Source organism: Dromaius novaehollandiae, chromosome 8, assembly GCF_036370855.1.
Source record: "Dromaius novaehollandiae isolate bDroNov1 chromosome 8, bDroNov1.hap1, whole genome shotgun sequence".
Classification (NCBI taxonomy): domain Eukaryota; kingdom Metazoa; phylum Chordata; class Aves; order Casuariiformes; family Dromaiidae; genus Dromaius; species Dromaius novaehollandiae.
Window position 1 is genome coordinate 25,346,297 of NC_088105.1, and position 17,989 is coordinate 25,364,285.

The window sequence follows — 17,989 nt, forward strand, 5'->3', positions numbered from 1 at the left end:
GAAGAATTAAAATTGCTATTCCTTTTACTTGAAGAAAAGATTAAATGGGCTTTAGCTGAAGTTTTCAAGATGCTCAGTAGAAGGAGTTCTTTGAACTATCATGAAAAGTCTGGACTCTGGGGATATACAAACAAGAACTGGAATCTGTGGGCCTAAAGAAAAGTCAACTGAGTAAAACTTTTTTTAAAGCAAAGACTGGTGAAGGTGTAGGGTCAATATTGCCAAGGACTTCAGAAGAAGGAACTGGGTAAACTGTTCTCAGAAATCTGCTGTTAGAGATTAACAGGAGTTTTATGAAGAACTTCTGTCATAGTAATGACGATACTGTATAGTCTGTGTAGTACTTCCTGCTAAGGAAATTCATCCTAGATGAACTGATGTCCTGTCATTGCTGCTCGTTCCTTCTCTCAGGAAGCATGGGGAAACAGGTTGTCAGACCTGGAGGTTAGTTTTTTCAGGGTGTATGTTGCCCACTTCTCTCAAAGGACATTTTTGCTGATGGTGCTCTTCATCAGCTAGTTTATGCCATGCTACTTCCACAGCCCCAAACCCTTTTAGGGTTTCATGGGTTAGGATTAACACCTTGAATCAGTTGATATTCTCTATTGCATTGAGAACAGTGAAGCAGAAGGATAATCTGCTCTGTGTGAGATTTGCTACCCGAGGTAAAAAAAAAGCCACTAGTTAGATGCATAAATGTAAGTAACCTTTATCCAAATTCAGTTTAGCCAAGATATGACTCTCTGGGTAATATCTGCCATCAGAAGATAAATTGTTTCCTTTTCACAGATGACAGAAAGCCTCCACTGCTAACTCAGCCTTCAGAAACAACAGAATTTATATAATGTCATTTATTCTGGTTGTCCCTCAAAAAGTGAAAATAATCCAGATCTGGATGCGTATTGTGTCATCTAATTCACGCTCACTCCCGGCTGCTTATAGTGTGTGGACTGTGCGAAACAGAGTGCCCTATCCAGGGAGTAGGCCAAGCCCTGACTGCCTCTGAAGTCCTCCCTCCAGGCTGTCTTTTCAACATGGTCATTTAAAAGTTTCACATATGAATGAAACTTTTGCAGATCTAGTAGAACCTCTAGTAGAAAGAAAGGCAAAAAAGTGTCCAAACCCTCCATTCTTTCCCCTGACAGCGAGAGCAATTGCCAGGGGGTCACACGCTACCTGTGTGGTAGTTAATTGGCAGTTGGGCTGTCTTTTCACCACCAGCTGTCTAGCTTTATATCCAGACTTACCTGCATGCCCCAAACATATTGCAACACTAAAATATGAGAAAAATGCTTAGATGCTATTTCAGCAATACTCAAGGATAGATTTTCCTGCGTGTGTAGTCAACTGTATTCAATAATGGTGTAGCTATCAGCACACATCTGATCTTTTCACTGTTTGTTCCTTTCACTGTCTATCTGAATTTAGCTAATGTATTTTGTGTACTCTAGTGGTTTGGAAAGAAAAATGTAGCGGAATAGGATCTGCATGTGGCATCTGCAGGTTGCCTGGAGGCACATCCTGCTGCCACTCTATATGCTAGCTTCCTTTAAACGCAGGTGCCTCTCTGCCTGACATTATCAGACAGAATTACCCCAGTTTAACTCATTTATCTCTTTTCTAAAACTGCTATAATTTAAACAATGGTGTCAGTACATTTTTACCTTTCAAATGTTCAGCTTGGAGTCTTTTTTCAAATTCAAGTGAAACATCAGCTGTGAGGTACAAACCTGCATCCTGCTTCCACTCACCTCCTCCTCTGGCAGTAATGGAGCATAGACTTTCATTCAGATTATCATCTTTGGTTGACCACCAAGTAACTTTCTCAACAGGCAGAAAACACCAGCAAAACAGGTGGCCAAATCTCAATGTAAAAAAGAGGAAAATGGCATTTGCTTTTCAGATCCTGGGCTTCCCAACATAATCCTGGGCGAAGCATCTACAGATCTTCTGTTCACTTTGTAATATTTTTAGTACGGTAGTTATAAGGCAGGAAATTGTTTCTGAAGTTTGGAGGTGAAACACAAGCTTGAATAATAAAAAAGGACCACACAACCAAAAGCCAGGAGTGCCAAGTGGCATAAGTACAGCAGTTTGCACAACAGTCAGCCAACAGCTGCTTAGATGACAAGGTCTGACATGGGGCCATTTTCTGGTCTGCTCTTGCATTTTGCTAATTCAAACTGAAGTGCCATTAGTAAGCAAATGTACTATTAGTCTTTAAGGGATTTGAAAGGACTTAATTCAGCAGTTTGCCTCATATTCTTTATTTGGCCTTCCAAATAACCCAAATTACTAGAGTTTCTCATTTTGCTGAGAAAATACATCCTCCAAAATAGCTCCTCTTCCATCCCATTCTCCAAAGATGAAAGATGAAAATCTTTTTTTAAACAATTAAATAAAATGGGGGAAAAAAGCCAAAATTTTCTATTCCCATGATTCAGTCAGTTTGTACCAAGGGCTTACATGGCTTTAACAAAGGGCATTTCTGTCCTAGGACAATGCCTCATTAAAACTAGACTCTAATGAGCTGACACTTTCAGAACTGTATTCCCAGTTTCTTTGTTGCTTTGTTTTGTTCATCTTCCCTGGTGGTCTGGAGACAGGGCTTTCTTTAAAACCTCAGGTCACTCTTACGTCTAAGCACAGGATATTAACAGCTACTCCATTCAGTTTGCACCAGATAATGGCGCAGCAGTAAATAGATATTTTACACAAAGGCTGTATTTGAAAGTCTGTGGTTTCAAAAGCCTGTCTGTGGTTCAGCAGCATACAAATGTCATTCAGATCAAAACCACAGCCACAAGAAAGCAATACAAATTCACCCAGAAATCCGACCAGGAGATTTTGAGAGCAGGTATCATCTGTCCATGATGCACCCTTTCTGATAGATCAGCTATCTTCTGCTCTCCTGCAGCTCATGTGAAGCCAGATTAATGGCCATTGTAAACCCTGCTCCTTTGCTAATTTGTGTTTGGGCCTGGTCTGGGTCAAATCTGGTAGAAGTGTGCATGTACAGATCCAGTAGTAAGTAGTACCTATGGTACCAGGGTCCAGATGGATTGGTTTCAGAAATACTTGTATTTAAATATACTTGTAAGTTCCATTACATCTGGCTAACAAAACTGAGCTTAGTCTAAAATTTATTTTTTAAAACTTCATTTTATTAATATGATGAGTTATAAATATATTTTTCTATGTATGAGCTGGGTATGAAGTAGAAGCTGACTGTCAGAGCATGCACTTTTCTTTGTCCTCCTCTCCCCCCACCCTTGGTTTTCACGGTTGTCTTTTTAACATAGGTAGTTGGCTTGAACTTTCATGGATCCTTAAGTAAATTTTGATCTGTTAAAATCAAATCTAAATGTTGGCTCATTTTGGTTTTTTGAATACAGTTCTGAAATTTATTAAGACCTTCAGAAAGGCTGAAGTTGATGGACTCCTAAGAAATGTTTAAGTGGGAATTTTTATGAACAGACAGAGATTATGATATTGTTGCATGTTGGATCTGGAAGGATGTAGAATGCACTGATTCAGGGTAAATTTTAATGGAAATGAATTGAAAGTACCTTAAAAAAAATCATGGAAAAATGTTAATGTGGCAAGATAGTATTTTAAATTTACTTGTAGCACCTCATTAAAAGAATGTTGAACAAAAATATTTGGAAATGCTGAATTCTAAATGAAATAATGTTGCATTGGAAAATTTTCTGTTAACATAGAAGAATGTGTCAGTGTACAGCCTGACAGGTAACTGCTTTCACAGGAATTTTTGGAACCAGCCAAATACTCATTCCTCACTACTGAGCTTTTTAATGGATTACTCCATACTTGGGTTTGCATTAAATATACAATGTGTTTTCAATTATTCAACTACAGTCAAGTTTCTAACATGGAGCATATGCCCTGGCAAGATATTTTGTCTTTTAGGCAAGTGTCAGATGCCAGATCTGATTTCTGATTCATTTTCCATGCGAATGCTTCTGTCAGAAAGGTTTCTAAAGTGCTGTTACCGTCACTGGAGAGTTTTACACAAATCCCTGAAAATGAAAGTTTATGACTTTTTTTTTAATAAGGTTTAGAGCCATGATCATTTTCAAACCTTTTAGTTATTTTACTTTACTTTTCTGTTGCCTAATGCATTCAATTTGATTTTTGGAATCCCCTAGTACTCCCCAAAGTATTAGAGGGATACAGGAAGACACTGATTTAAACCTGCTTTGGACTTTATTCATCCTCTTATGTAAGAAGGAGAGAGGGTTGAAACCTCAGTCCAGACTTAGTGGCTGGCATCTGTAATAAACCAATCAAAATCTGGGATTTGAGGTGCCACATCAACTTTCAGAAAGTCTGTAAGGAAAACAACACTTTATTGCTAATATATTGAGGAAGTAAGATGTTTTGCTTTCTGATTTCACTTTTTCTCCATTGCATATTACTAATTGTTTCAAAAAACAAAATTACATTCACCAGTAAGCTTTCTCCTCTCTTGCCTCTGCTAGTGCATGCTCTAGGTTTATCTCAGTCTCAGACACTTGCCCTCTGTTTGGAATGGAGGGGTGGGGATGGGTTTAACCTGTCATGAACTCCTTTCCCCTTAATTCCTCCTGAAGTCCCTATTGCCTTTGCCATTTCTGGCTTCAGTTCTTCTTACCCTCCTGGCTCTTTTTTTGCTTTCTGTACGTATCCACTTCCACTCTTGTAGAGGGTTTTATTCCTCCTTTAGTCTGACTCACAATCCACTTTCTTCTTTTGTGTTTCTACTGTAAATTTTCTTTACTTAACTACTTTCTTCTGAGGAATAGCCAGTGTCTAGGAAACTTTCTACTTAATAGCCAGCATTTGTCCTTGATCTGGAAGGCATGACATTTTAAGCTAGACCTAATGTGCTGGGTAATACAAGAGCATGTACCCTGTCACTGCTTCCTAGTCATTCCTTCTCTTTGAAACCAAACCAGAGCATCTTATTCAGAAAGACAATACTTTTGAATCAAAAAGGGGATTTGATCAGGGGCTATACACTAAATGGCATAACTGCTGGTACAAGGCAGAGTTACACTTCTTTCTAATCAGCATCTTCAGTCCTCCAAACAGTGTGGCGTAGGCTGGGAGCTCAGCGCTGCCTCCGTGGAAGGAGAATAGGCCTGAGTTACCTCTTGGCTCTGATTTATGCCTTCTATCTTTTCTGGGATAAGAGAATCAAAGTGATTAGGCATTAGCCTTTTGAAACCTTACCTCCACAACCCCTTATCTTGACGAGTGAGAGTACAGGGTTGTTCTTTGTCTCACAGCTTTCTGCCTGGCACTGAGGCCCACTGTTGGCCATGAGTCATGCTGACAGTGGTGGTAGCTGTCGCACTCATTAGAGAGTTTGTCACAAAGTCCCATCATTCCTGCCATTGACCTCCAGGCATCAGTTTCGTGCTAGTATCACCAGGACCAATCTTTGACTGCTGCCAGGAGACATCTCAGCACTGACACGTAATACACATGTTCTGACACATAATACATCAGTCCAGCAGGCATAGAGATGCCTGCTTATCTCTTTAGCCTCTTCCAAAAAGTAGGCTGTGAAAGTGTTGTCAGCCTCAAAGGTAGCTGTCTTGAATAGCTCATTGCTTATAAGGACAAAGGGGATCAAGGAAATTCTCAGTTGACGCTGTACAGCCAACTGTATCTGGGTATGCTGCTAGCAAGTCTGTGCTCCTCTCTATTCCTGTTCAAAAGGAATACCAGCCCAGGAACTTTCTATAGTGTTTTCATCTTGTAGCCTTAATATCTTCCCTGTGCTTGTCCGCTGGGCCACACCATGTCTCCCATGCATGTTTCATCTACTCATGTGATTGCCAGCTATGCTCTCCTGTCTGCTGCATATCTATCCCTAAAGCTTAAAATAAGTCCTCCCATCAGTTTCAGACTTGGAAAATTTGGGGCTGAGTAGGGCAGAAATAGTTCAATATAGGTCAAAGAAATTGATATCTGTCACGAAAGGATAAAATTGATCCACAGTTCAATTCCAGTCTAAGATTGCTGAATCATATTTGGGGCTGGAGCAGACTCCAAATTTAAGATGACAGACTTAATTTAATTCTTTCTGATTTAGCAATAAGTCAGACTCTTCCTTTTTCTTCCTCATAATCTGGAATCTAGCAGCAAGTTAGTGCAATTCTTTGCCTAGGTTGATCCCACAACCTCCTTCTGTCCCTCTTCCACTAGAGTCCCTGTACATTGTCAGGGCATGAAGCCAATTCCTCCAGCTGTTGCTGGAGAAAAATGGAAACCGGTTAGTTGGATAAACCATCTTAATGGACTGTTGTAAAGTTTCCAGGGTAGCAGCAGTGCTAGCTCTTCATTGTTTCCAACTGTTAAAGTCCGTCTCCTTGTCACACCCATTTCGGAGTCATCTTCCCTCTATTATCTATGTTTCTGTTGACATTATAACGCTGCCCAGAGTTCATCATAAACTTTATTAATTCCACTTTTGCCTCTACATTTGAGGATATTACTCTTAATAGAGTGCTACATGTGTGCTGTTTTATAAATATTTACAATTTAAGTATCCTGCTCAGCAGATAATGTTTGTCATCACTATTTAATATGTTGATTACCATATACCTTAGGTTTATCACTCTTCTTCTTGCTCACTTTCCAGTCCTGAACTGTTTTAATGTATCCCCTTTTCTTCTTCCTTTCTGCATTAACTCCCTGATCATCTTTTCATTATTTTTTCACATCCATTGCTGTCCGGCCTGCTCCCTTTGATCCATCTCCCTTTTGGTTTTTCCATGCACTTCTTGTTTGGCTGTATTCTATCTGTTACACTTGGACTTAATTTTTACCCTTCCTCGTTTTCCTTTCTCTCCGCTTCCTTTTCATTCTCTTCCTTCTTTTCTTAGTGCCCTTCCTTTTCTTTATTTTTCTCCTTTGGATTTTATTCTTTTCTCTGTTTTCTAGTTTTTTCTCCCAAGCTCACAAAATTAATGGAAAACATCCTAATTCCTTGATGTCTGAGGCCCAAGTCCCTAGTGATAACTACACCAACTCTCCTCTTAACTTTTCTCTCTCTGCTTTCAACTGTGCAAAAGGGCAGCAGGAATGGTCTGTTATACCCATACCTCTTTCCTTATTGGGCAGGTCAGGAAAAGTCTCACAGTTCTGAGATTTGCAAAGCACTTTTAAGCATGGCATAACTTTTGTGGCATAGCATTTACCATTGCCATTTATTTAAACTATGAGATTTCCAGAACACCAATTGTAAAGCCTTAGTGACTTTGCATCCGTTTTGCACCAGTGCTTGAGGCTGCACTGCATTGAAATTACCTAGGTAAAAAATTAGAAAAGTATCATTTGTTCAAAGGCAGAAATCTCAGACTGAACTGTTGCTTTTCTGCTGTGAAATGATTTCCATGGAGTAAATTACTAATAGACTCATAAAAGGGATAGTCAGTGCAGTAGTAATGCTTTAAAAAACCATCTCATTCAAGTGCCAGTTTAGTGCTAGTTAAGCTAGTACGTTTCTACCTAGGTAGAGACAGTAATGCCAGCATGTGAATTGCGGTTTTATTTGTACCATGCTTTTCAACATGATGTAGACGTGATACAGTTGTGATATATACCATTTACTAGGAGCTGCCATGTTTCTGCCATCTTTCATGAGAAGTCGTGCAATGTACTCTGGGCACCTATTGCCTTTTCTTCAAGCTCCAAATTAAAAACACAAAAACCAAAGAAACAACCTCTCATTAGTATGCTCTGAGTCTAGATCTAGTGGGGGAAATGAGAATGCTTCCCACAATATTCATTTTCTAGATTGTGCCAACTCTCTATCCTCATTATCTTGCAGTGTGATGATAACCAGATGTGACTTTCTGAAGCTATGATGTATTCAGAATTCAGACTTACCTAAGAGCAAAGCTGATCCTTGCAGTTCTCTATAGTTATACGTTCAGAATTACTGGAGGTAGTTTCACAGGGTGCAGCTGAGATGATTTCCTGAGCTTGTTCTATACTTTGTTATGCAGTGGCCACCTGGAAAACCTTTATTAAGTAAGATATTTCAATAGGAAATGCTTCTAACCCTATCAATCTTAGTGCTTGCTAAGAGCAGCAGTTTTGAAGTAACTGAGGCCACAGAGCCCTCAGCTGCCATTCAGAACTGCTAGTACTGAGGGAAAACTGCTATGTGAGAGTGCCCTTCACTCTCACTGAGTCCACTGAAAAACTACCCTAAGCATTTTTCTTGATGCTTGCCAGTTTTACCCCCCAGAATTCCCTTAGGTCTTGTGGTTTCTGTCTGTTATTTTAGGTATTTTGTCTGGCTAGATATCTGTGTGAACCTCTTCCCCAATCCTGAGGCCCCATCTCCACAGTGGTGTCTCTCAGATGACCATTTAAACAGTCAACCCACTTGACCTGCAGTTTTGAAGTTAATCCAGTTCACATGCGTTTTTCTTTGCCGTCACATTCGTCATGCAGTGTGTGATACATTCTGTGGAAAAGATCTCAGCCAGAATAAGATTAGACTAAGTGACCAAACAGCCAACTTGCCTAACAAAACCATTCAGTCTGCTAAGGATGAGCAAAAATGGTAAGCGCTAGGGCAGACTTTATCATTTGTACCAGTGGGGAACACTGGCACCATAACCAGCAGTTCTGCTTTAGGCAGACACTGGAAAACAGGCTTTACTCTGTCCTTGATTTATACCAAGGCTCCATTTCAGAAAGGTACCTGAAGAGCCTCCCTCCCTAGCTGTACGCATGCGCGTAGTCCAAGTGCAGACAATGTCACTTGCTGAGCGCTTTTCAAAGTAAGGCTACTGTTTCATACTTTTCTGAATCAGGGCCTTGCACTTTTATTTTTTAAAATTTACTTTGATAATAATGGGGGTATTGCAGGTACTGGGAATAACATTTTGAAAAGTACTTTCCCTCGTGCTTCCTATTCCATGTGGTGGTACTTGTTGTATCCAGTAGAAATTTATGGGACAGCCTCAAGAGAGTGTTGTTTTATTTATTTTTAAAAGAACTAAAAGGCTCTGAACCCATGATTTCAAAGGTGTTTGGGGCTACAACACTTCAAGGGAAAATTCTTACAGCAGCTGATCCAATATCGTTTTTGTTTTGACTGGCTTTTACTTTTTTTCCAGTGAATTTATGCCCCTTGAAGTTTGTGGTCAGACTGAAGCACTGGCAGAACAATTACCACCTTTAATTGTATGTTTGTAAAGTTTTTAGCACTGCAAGACTCAGCTGAGTGGCAGACACTAGGCACAGCATAACGGTTAAATTAATGAAGTTTCTTTTTTAGCTGTAACCTTCTACTGTCTGCGTACCTAGATGCAGTGATCTTCATGCATAGGATGTAAGCTGGGTTAGTTTGTGCAGCCCTCCCTTTCGACAGAAGGGATTGCCCTTGTAGTCCAGTGCTCTCTGGGATGAAGAAAAGCCTCATGATCTGCTACTGGGTTGCTGGGAAGCTGCCAAGAGGAACCAGTATGGGCACTGCACTCATAAAGTCTGTTTGTTTTTTACACAGGGATCAACTGGGTTACCTGGAGAAACTGGTCCATCTGGAAGCCTTGGTGAAAAGGTATAATAACGCATCTGCCTATTCAGCAGCAAAAATTAGCTTTGAAAACCATTGGTGAGAGAAAATATTGGTGAGAGATCATTTACTGACCAGTGTGACAAAGCTAATATTCTAATAGCTATTTCAGGAATGTAATATGTAGTAACCTAAATACTGTATTTGAGATCTGCATCTGGTATCCTTGGCTTTACTTTGGCAATGAATTTAGAGCTGATAGATTTGGTATCTTGTTTGTATTATAGCATGCACTTTACCATCCACTGCTGTTGACTCACAGAAACTGGCACAACTGATGTTTGTTTTATACCCTGATCACTGATTTCGGTGGTATATGGTGAAGAGATGAAAGTAGAACAGTAAATTTGGCCATATGCATTAGTAACTCTGCTGAAATACTTCTTAAACAAAGTTGAGTAAATAAGACAATATTGTTAGTTTTGTCTTCCCTACAGTAACAGTTGTGTTTATTGAAGCAATGTTTGGCAGAGTTAATGTGACCAGAACAGTATAAATAGCTTAAGCGTATTTGACATGGTTTTATTTAGGTGAAATATTTTAAAGCTGAAAAACAGGAAACTATTACTGGACTACATGTCAGCTTCAATTACAATAAAAACATAATTCTTTGTCAAAATGATCCGGCACCATTTATATTTCTACCCTACAGGGATAAATTATTTCACCTAGACTGGTGGCTGCTATTTAAAGAGACGTTATTGAAAAAAATCTACTCAGTGATTTACTAGAACTTCCATGAAAATCTGGTGATAATTTTACTGTTGGTTTATGTAATAGAGGAAAGGAAATATATCAATGGAAAGCACTGCTTGTTAAAACTTAAATTTAGACAAGTCTCATATGGTTTTAATCATAATATCATCTTAGAATTCAATGTCAAAGAATTCTTGTTCTTCATAATTACATTTTGCCCAGCAAGCGTTACCTTGGGATACTGTTGCTAGTTTAACTGGATTAATTAATCTATTGACAAATAGAAGCAAACTGGTACATTGTATTCATTACTGTGCTGTTTCTGTGCAATTTATTATCTTACTCTTTAATGGGATTAAATACTACAGTGGGAACATGCTTTGTGGATTTAAATGACAGATGTACTTTGCGCATAATTATTTTAAGGAAATGTGTCCTTACAGTGTGTAACATAAAATATGTATCATTATCACTATGTTGTGTGTAGTATCTGCTGTAAAAGTGTAATCTTTGTAATGGGGATAATCTACAGCCAGACCTGATGTTTGGGCTGAATGTTATACGCATAAAAGATGAGAAAGGACGTGTGACAAGAGAGAGTCCCTTTCTACTGCACCCACTCTAGTTGCTTCCACTGCTGCTGCAGGGCTGGCCTTGCTTATACATCTATGCTTTTACTGGCATGCATTAAAGAAATGAGGGAGGAAGAACATTTTATTTTTTTGCTTATTTGTTGTGCTTATAAGTAAGGTGAGAAGTTTGTGGATTGAAGAACATGAACAACTATAAGTATGGTGCACCCAATGCAGAGAAAGGATCTGCTAGCCACAGATTGCAGAGACTGATGTAGTATCAAATCTCTTTTCTGGTCTTCTAGGGAAAGGGAAAGACAGAAAAATTCAGTTTTATTTCTTTTCAAAAAAGGAGGTGGGCTTCTAGGGAAAGGAGCGCAGAAATTCCAAAACAGTGGAAAAGAAGGGCTCTGCACTGCTTCTGAAGGGCAGCCTCTGAGTCACCTGTATTCCCTTTACTGGATTTTCTTCCCCTGAACCAACTGTTATGTGCTGCAAAAAGTGGTTTCCTTTGGCGGCCAACTCCATTGTAGACTACGGGCTACAGCCCTAATAAAAGTCCTCTTGGACCACTGTGGTATTGTTATCGCAGGTTAGCCTTGTTAGCCAGATATGTTTGGAACAGTGGAAATGGAATGAGTCAGTGAATGAGCACTCATTATTATTTTCTTTTTAATTTTTCATTAAAGGGAGAGCGAGGCAGTCCAGGACCTATAGGTCCTCCTGGAGAGAAAGGTGTCATGGTAAGTCACAAAGAAAGTGAAATCCATATTTAGATTACTTACAAAGGCCCTTTTCTTTCCATGGGTGATAAATTCTCACCCTCCTGACTGTGTAAGCCTTATGGAAAAGAAGAGTATTTATAATGTATTGTTTCAAGGAAGTTTCATTTAGCAGCTTTATCGCTCTGTAGATCTATCATTACAAAGTGTTTTGCTGAATGAAGCAGCAGAACAACTGCATTTTTAAAAATGGCTTTCAGCGGACTTAGGTATGAAACTAAGCACAGTGAATTGAAAGGAGAGATAAAGAAAGGCAGGAAAGTAAAATCTGTGATCCGCTATGTATATTGGGGTAACACAAACTATTCTAGCAGGCAGACTGGTAACCAGAGTGATCTCTTGTGCTACTGCACAGCAATACACAGACAGCCCCTGGCACCGCTCCAGTGGGAGGACTGGCTTCCTGTTAGCGCCGCTTGTCAAAAATCAGGACGCAATGTTTCAGGCAGCGTTTGACAGTCCAGAGGCCCGCATATGCAGTGGCACATGAGTGTTATAAAAAACTTGGCTCTGTTTCACCACCGAAGTTCAGAGCCTGGCCTCAGTAGCAAGGTCATTCCTTCCTGTGCCAGCCCCATATTAAGCAAATTGTCAGGGCACAGGAGTATAAAGCTATACGGCCCACTGCCACTTTCACTTTAAACTTCTTGGGGAAATGTGGTTAGCATTTGATCGAGTGTTTTGCAGCGAGCCCTGTGATGGCCTCAGAATGTATAGAGAATGCTGACAGGCTTTTAACCATCTGCTTGTAAGGAGATCAGAGGGATCCTTCCAGAGGGGTACCTTTACAGAAAAACCTGTTTTTCAGTGTCAAAGCAATGTTAACAATGGGACTTCAGGCTCATATCATGAATATGCCAAATATCAGTCCCAGAGATTGGTTTGAACTTATCTTTTATTTAATATTAAGTCAGTGTAGAGTTGACATGCTACCAGACTGATATACTCTTCATCTATTGACTTAGCTTGGGTGCTGTGTCCTGTTATCTGGCACCGATGCAGCAGGCAGTGGTGGTCAAGTCTTAGTGATCACATGTAGAGATCACAGACGTGAGCCTAAGAGCAATGCAGTGCAGCATGTTCTTCTTTCTGCCCGTACGTGGAAATGGACATTATTATTGAACATTTGCAGCAGTTACCCTTTGTGCATCCGTTGCCAAGGAAGAGTCCAAAGCACCCTCAGGCTGCAGACCAACTTAATGATCCATGCAGCAGAGAGGATGATTTTTGAAGCACTCCTTGCTTCATTATACCTCTCTGATCTGAATTTATCTTCAACCAGCTGCTCTTGGTCCAGGACAAAAAAACATCATCAGAGGGCTTTATAAAGGAGGATTTATTAATATAGGATCCTGTCTTATAAATTACATTTTTATCAGCCAGTAGGTGTGTTTGCTGCCATAAGTAAATCCACTTAAGTCATAGCAGTGGGAGCCATACCCAGTAGTAAGTGTTCACAGCCCATGGAAAGGAGCTGTGCTTGGCATTTTGTCTTGGCCAGCTTTGCCTACACTGAGATGTTCACACCACTGTCACGTGACGATTTTGGACGTGGTCAACAAACTCTGCAGGATGCATTAGCGCACTTAACTGACTCATTAATTATAAATCCACCACTGAATTTAATGGTAAGTGTTATTGTAGGCTGCTGGCTCTGATGATGGTTTTCCTCCCCCAAAATCAGCATTGCCTCAAAGCATTACTTCTAGGAGCAGGTAAAAGTCTGTGAATGTTTTAGACATTTGAAAGGCTTTAATCATCAGGAGAAACTCATGCTCATATCTTATGGTGCTGGAGAGAGGAGTTTGCATTTCAAGAAATCTCTGAAGGGTATTTTACTAGTTTTGTGCAGATGACTTTAGAACATCAAATTCATTTAGATTGCAGCAGCTTCCCCCCCCCCCCCCAAATTCTCTCTCAGCTAGTGTGAAAACTGGTTTTGTAAGCTCTGCCCGCCTCTTTGTTGGAAAACATCATAGGATCCTTTAATATTTTTGTGATATATCAAAACTAATATGTATTTTCTAAATAATTTTTTGCAAGATTGAACATTTTATGAACATACCTTGAATTTTAGGCAATTGACTGGATTTGTTGTTGTTCTTATCTACATTTTGAAGAATTTTGATAAAATTATTCTGTCTTTTTTTTGTATTTATTTCAATTCTAGGGCTACCCAGGACCTCCAGGGGGCCCTGGGCCTGTGGGACCAGAAGGATTACCTGTAAGTATAGAGCAGTGCTTTGATTTGAGCTAAAATGTATGATTTTTTAAATTGTCTGTTTGTTGTGCTGAAGTTGAGAATGCTTGCTAATTTGTACTGCAGCCAATAAACTGTCATGACTCACCCAAACACAGTCTGTTCACCTGCTCTCTACCAGGATGAGCCATGAGAGACATGAAAACTAATTATATCATTTACTCACCCATTTAAAAATTACTCATTGAGACATGTAGGGAAGTAGCATTTTTTTGAGGATGATTTATTATTGCACAGTATTGCACAGCAATTTTATTTTTAATTCACTGATGCTTCATATAATCTACATATATTCATTATGTTTAGTTTAATTATTAAACAAAAAGAAATTAATTTCCTAATTTGGTGTATAATTGTGCTATCATTTGGCTATAGGTCATCAGTAGAGACAAAAACTGAATCTTCTGTAACAAATTGTTAGGTTTTTTTTTTTAACATAATGTTGCTGAAATATAAGTGTTCTTTGACAGTTTGGGGATGTTGGATAGGACTAATGTAGCCAGCAATCCCATCAAGATTTTTTATTCAGAATGAAGTTCCACAGGGGCTGCAATGAATAATAAGTTTATTTGGCATGTAGGGACCCTCTGGGACAGGAGGACCACCAGGGCCACAGGGACCTAAGGGAAGGAGAGTAAGTAATGTTGGTATTTGTAACTACCATTGGACTGTTGCAGTGTTGTATGAGGATTTTTGTTTATCAGCATTTCATTTATGTCTTTGGAAAGAAAATGAAAATCTCTGAGACATGGTTGAGAGAGAGAGAGAGAGGAAAAAGCAAAGCCAGGTATATCACCCAACAGAAGACAGTGTATTCCAGCATCTCAAACCTCGAATTAGACTGTCATTTGTATTTCCTGTATGTTTTCAGTGAAATGTGAACCCTTTTTTCATTGTATACAAAACAATAATCCAAAGGCCAGGTAAGCCAATGAGGAGTCTATCCGTATCAAGATCTGGAGGTTTTTCTCCAGTTCATTAGATGAAGAAAGATGCTTAAGAAGCATATATAATGTAGAACCTTACTATTTAAAATATAAAAGGTTGTGATTAGTAAATTTCTTACAATGCAAAATTTACTAACTATATATTCTTTCATATTTCTTTCTCATGATTACTAAAGTACTAAATAAGTGATTGGGAAAAGAGATATATTTTTCAGTGTATTTGAAATACATATAATGCTTAGTGACTTAGCAGTACAGGATTATTCATAAAAGAATTCTGCTAATGTTTGTTCTTTAGTCTAATGCTGCATTAAAATTTAACACCTCATTTGATGTACCTCACACACATGTAATCTATCAGTGCCCAGCAAACTAAGTTGAGCAAGGCCTGTTTGTCAGGCAAAACTGAAATGCAGATGTGTTTGTTTATGAAGTATATCTGACAGAACTCAGAGAATCATTAATCAGATGAAGAGGGCATGAATCCAACCTCATTTCCAGGAATGTGGAACGCCGCTGGTGTGCACAGTTACACTACCTAGAACTGGGGAAAGAGGGAGAGTCCAACCTTAGCATCCACTAGCAGAGAAGTGGCTCCTGAAGCACTGGGAAGGCATTTATACAAATACACTTGGTGGAGGAAGGCTCTAGGGGCACCACGGAGCCCTGTGTTAATACTAAACTAATACTAAAGCAGCCTCCTCTGTCAGGAGGGAGAATCTCAGCTTTTGTTTGAGGAAGGGGGAGGGAAAAAACAGCCCTTTTACTTCACAGACAGCTTTGAAAATACAAATCAAAACAGAGAAATGCAAACCAGTTGTGAGGCTGAAAGGAAGTAGCAGTTTGGCTCCACTTTTTCATCAATGGGCTGATTCAGCAAAGCAAACGGGTACAATTATCTCTCTGTGATTTCCTTAGGAGCATGTTTGAAGTGAAATGCATGCCGATGTGTTTTGCTGACTTGGGACACACAAGCCAATGGCATCCAGATGAGGAGTATACATATGCACCATTTTCAATGTAAAATGCTTTTGTTCAGGGTTCGTCTAGAAAATAAAACCCCTTGGGCCATATCTGTCCACGGGAGTTAGTGTATGGTTGTTCACCTGTGGGATGCAGTGAGTTAGAAGGCCAGCTCAAAAGTAATTCAGTGTAAATTTTCTAGTCATCCCTGAGATGGGGACTGAACCACTGCTGGCTGCACATGGTACTTCCCTTGGTCTTGGCATTCCCCCAAAACTCCCCCTCTGATCCCTCCCTCCCGCCAGTCCATCTGCCAGCATCACCAGAGCTGCAGTCTGCGCCAAGCTACTGCTAGGAGTGTGGGTCCTGTCTGCTTGTCTCCTGCCCAGCAGCGCCTGTTACCTGCCATTGTTTTAATGGGGAGAAGTTTTATTTTGATTTAGATTCTCTTTCGAATATAGGTAGTATTTTATTTAAGGACTGTCACCTCTGCCAACTGAGCCAGGAATTTCTGAGGGAGTCTCTCTGTGATTTTGGCAGCACATTGTGGGGTAGAGTGTTTATGATTAAAGATCACTCAAAATAAATCCCAAACATCCCAAGCTCTGGGGAAGTAACCATTTGGAGCTGCAGTTTAGGTCTTTGCTTCCATCCAGCATCACTGGGAATGCTTCTCGGAAGGCGTCTCAGAGCTGTCCTAGGTCTTCAGGCTCTGCAAATGAACTCGCTTTGAAGCTGTTGAGAATTTTGCCTATTCACAACATCAAAATATCAGGCTTAAAGTGGAATCTAGCATAAGGAAAACATCTGGGGACCCTGGAAACCCAGGGATTGTCATCACTGGATTCAGAATGAGAACAGCGTCAGAACCCCGAGCTCTGTGTGGCGGAGCTCAGAAAAACTCATACCGCAGTCACATACAGAAGTTAAATAAAAGCATATGGAAATTCCACTTCATTGTGTACTGAAACAAGAACGCATCCCATCTTCACAGCTGAAATCTGCAGGAAGTCTTACAAGCACTGATTGTCTATTTCTGTGCTGTCACACAGTGGAATTCCTCCATCTTATAAATTCTGGCCCTGTCAGCAACCAGTTTGTATCCAAGATTACCAAGCAGGCTACTTCTGCTTGAGAGTATCCAGCTGCCCAGTCTGCAGTATATGGGGGAACTCTGGCCAGCTGAAGAAGGCAGATTGCCTAGGAGCCTGTAGAGTATCTGGGGAATTTGGGGAGTATGCCACCGAGCCTAGTGCTAGCACAGGCCTTCCTCTGCTCATGCTCAAAACTTGATGCAGTTAAAGTGAAATCACATGGAAAGCTGGGTCCTTTTATGACCCACATTTTATTTTTTACTGTTTAATCTCATGAAAGCACAGAGGGAAAATGCTGCTTTGTAGATACTTCAAAGGCAGAATGACTCTCTGGGAGGTGAGAATAGCTGTATCTAAAAGGGAGGAATTTCTCCCCAAGACCAGAAGAAACATGTTTGTGGGGAGGACACGCAACTAGCAGTGCTGGCAGTCTTGAAGCCGCTCTTGCCTGTTCTTTTGTTGCCACAATTCTATGTGCTAATACATGGAGAAGAAAACTAGAATATCGGGGACTGGTGCTGCTTTTTGTTCATACTATAATTTCTGATTAATACAACTATTGCTTTTAATTTGAGGAGAAGAGATAGGGTATCATTAGATTCACTTCACAGCTGAGACCTAAGCAAATTTCTCAATAGTTGCTTGGGCTCTTCGGCAATATTCTTCAGACTATTGTTCAATATTTTAAAGCTTAGGAAGCAATAATTTTTCTGCTCTTATTTTCCTAGAATGTAGCCCATCAAATTCAATCTTAAAAATACAGATAAATGGCATAGTGAAGTGCCATAAATTTGGGGTCAGGTAACAGCAGCAGATGTCCTTTGCAGCCAGTAAGGTTATCCCTGCTTCAGTTGTGTCTGTATTGGCCTGAGGAACCGCAATTACATAAGGACATCAGTAAATGCTGAGTGTGTATATCTATCTAAAATTGTTCAAAGGAAGTAAGATTAAAATGGATGTCATTTCCCAATATTCTCTCATGTCAACTGTCAGAAGAGAGAAGTAGCTACGCAGTGTGTTTATGTCATTTCATTCTTACATTTAGGAGGCGGGATGAGGAAAAAAAACAAA

General features: G+C 39.9%; 1 protein-coding gene across 7 annotated transcripts in view; it reads left to right on the forward strand.

The window, feature by feature from the left end:
* Positions 1-17,989, forward strand: part of COL24A1 (collagen type XXIV alpha 1 chain) — a 158,733-nt gene that overhangs the window by 90,687 nt on the left and 50,057 nt on the right. For all 7 annotated transcript variants that reach the window (XM_064515983.1, XM_064515977.1, XM_064515979.1 and 4 more), the window contains 4 exons: positions 9,536-9,589; positions 11,562-11,615; positions 13,825-13,878; positions 14,495-14,548. In XM_064515983.1, the coding sequence (XP_064372053.1) occupies positions 9,536-9,589; positions 11,562-11,615; positions 13,825-13,878; positions 14,495-14,548 (216 nt within the window). The remainder of the gene's footprint in view (positions 1-9,535; positions 9,590-11,561; positions 11,616-13,824; positions 13,879-14,494; positions 14,549-17,989) is intronic.